The sequence below is a fragment of the Myotis yumanensis genome, unplaced genomic scaffold (genome assembly GCF_028538775.1).
Source record: "Myotis yumanensis isolate MYYU_CA2020_CCGP unplaced genomic scaffold, mMyoYum1.0.hap1 SCAF_19, whole genome shotgun sequence".
NCBI lineage: Eukaryota > Metazoa > Chordata > Mammalia > Chiroptera > Vespertilionidae > Myotis > Myotis yumanensis.
The window spans coordinates 13,956,306-13,958,531 of NW_027223770.1; the positions used below are offsets into that span (position 1 = coordinate 13,956,306).

At 45.7% G+C, this 2,226-nt stretch overlaps 1 protein-coding gene across 1 annotated transcript; it reads right to left on the reverse strand.

Annotated features, from left to right (window-relative positions):
* Positions 1-1,035: 1,035 nt before the first annotated feature.
* On the reverse strand, positions 1,036-1,968 carry LOC138997685 (olfactory receptor 8B4-like). Its single transcript, XM_070399440.1, has one exon. It carries the CDS (start codon positions 1,963-1,965, stop codon positions 1,036-1,038), a length of 930 nt encoding a protein of 309 aa, XP_070255541.1. The 5' UTR covers positions 1,966-1,968.
* Between the last annotated feature and the right edge of the window lie 258 nt (positions 1,969-2,226).

Sequence of the window (2,226 nt, forward strand, 5' to 3'; positions counted from 1 at the left end):
CTGGGGAGATATTCCTCAAAACCCAAGCTATTCCATCAAGAATAGCAGCACCTTCAACCAAGTAGTTCAGGGTGGTTTCTGGACTCGAAATCTGGGTCCTTCCAAGTCTTTCCACAAGTCAAGAGTGTAATATGACTTTTCTTTCTTCCTGATTCATTAATAGTTAACAGTCACACACACACACACACACACACACACACACACACACGCTCTTAGAGAGGATAAAATCTAAAGGTACTTTAAAGGATAGAAGAATTTTCCCAAACCCTCCCTAATGCACACAGATCTCCAGGGCAGAACAGAGGCAGCAGTGAACATAGTCATGTGCGCCCATGGAGCCCCTCCTTTGTTCTTCTTTTGCTTTCAGCCTCAGCACCCAGAGCCCAAGAAACTGACCCAGTTACAAGACCGCCTACCCCATGGTTACTATTCCAAGGCCTAAGAGTTCCGGAACTTGGAAATGAAATATTTTAGTTTTGCTTTATCTTTACAGTTCAGACTATGTGAAGAACTCTTAGGGGAAGCCTTCTTTGCACATTATGTATATGAAAGAGACAGTGTATGATCTTCCTAGCCAAGCAATCTTTCTGGGGACTGGAAGACTATCTTACCTATGGCCCCAAGGTATCTACGTTTGGTCTTTGCTAAGGCTGCTCCTATAGAAAAAAACCAAATTCACTCTCTTGGCCCCTCATACCACCATTTGCTCCATCTCCCAGCCAGACATGTCACTGGCAAGAACCCAGTTAGCCTACCAAGAAAAGGATGGAATGTGTGGGGCCTCATCTTATTAATCTTTTGAGCCTACTATAGAGTCAAGTCAATTATAACCACTTAATCAATGCTAAACTCATACAATGGGCCAGTTTAAGTAGTACAACCTGGTATAATCCCCAAGAAGAGTATAAGTAAGACGTTTCCAATTTTTAAAGTGGGGAGAAGACCCTACTAGAGAAACAAGATGAAAATCTCCCCACCTGTTGATACAAAGACACTGTGATGCTTCGCAGTAATTCATTGATACAAACAGAACCATCAGAAAAGCACTCTTTTCAGGGTTTTGCCCAGGGCAAGTTTAACATCCTTATTCCTCAAACTGTAGATCAAAGGGTTAAGCATGGGCACGACGTTGGTGTAGAAGACTGAAGCATATTTACTCCGGCCCACAGATCCCGGAAAAGAGGTTGTTAAGTAGGTGAAGGCCCCTGACCCAAAAAACAGAGCCACGGCGGTGATGTGGGAGCCACATGTGCCAAAGGCTTTGGACCTTCCCTCAGCAGAAGGAATGCGGAGGATACTGGAGAGAATCAAAGCGTAAGAGACGAAGATGCTGATACTGGATGTTGCAATGACCATTCCAACAACAATAGAAAACACCAGCTCGTTGACATGGGTGCTGGTGCAGGAGAGCTGCAAGAGGGGGAGAACTTCACACAGATAATGGTCGATGATGTTGGAACCACAGAAGGTCAGTCTCAGCATGTTTCCGGTGTGGGCCACGGCCCCAGCAAACCCTACCGCGTATGAACCCAACATCAGCAGAGCACAGACCTGGGGGGACATGGTGACCGTGTACAGCAGAGGATTGCAGATAGCCGCATAGCGGTCGTAGGCCATGGATACCAGCACGTAGCACTCAGAATTGACCAAGAAGCAGAAGAAAAACAGTTGAGTCATGCATCCTGCGTAAGAGATGATATTTTCTGACACAAAGTCGTGCAGCATTTTGGGAGTAAAGACACAAGAATAACAGAGATCTATCGAAGACAAGTTGAAGAGGAAAAAATACATGGGAGTGTGAAGGCGAGAATTCAGACCAATTAAGGTGATCAAGCCCAAGTTGCCCACCACAGTAAGCACATAGAGCCCTAAGAACAGGAAGAAGAGGGGGACATGGACCTCTGACTGTTCTGAGAATCCCCCAAAGATAAATTCAGTCACCGAGGAGCTGTTTCTTAGAACCATTCTCTTCTGGGGAGCTGTCTGTGGAAACAAGGGGTAAAATACAATAGATTGGTGATAGGCACAAGCATGGACCATAGGAGAGATGAGACCATGCATAGACGCCCTCCCTTTTGCCTTGTGCCTTGTAACTGTGGAACCAGCTCAGAATGGTTCTGTTCTGTTTGATGAGGTGCTCAGTTGCTTTTCAGAGACAACAGACCAAAACCACAAATCATGCAGATGAAGCATGCACAGATGAGAGAACTTGGGCCCCAGCTGCAC

What these genes read in the sequence shown, in the direction of transcription:
- LOC138997685 (XM_070399440.1), bottom strand. Translation starts at nt 1,965, where the DNA reads ATGGTTCTAAGAAACAGCTCCTCGGTGACTGAATTTATCTTTGGGGGA.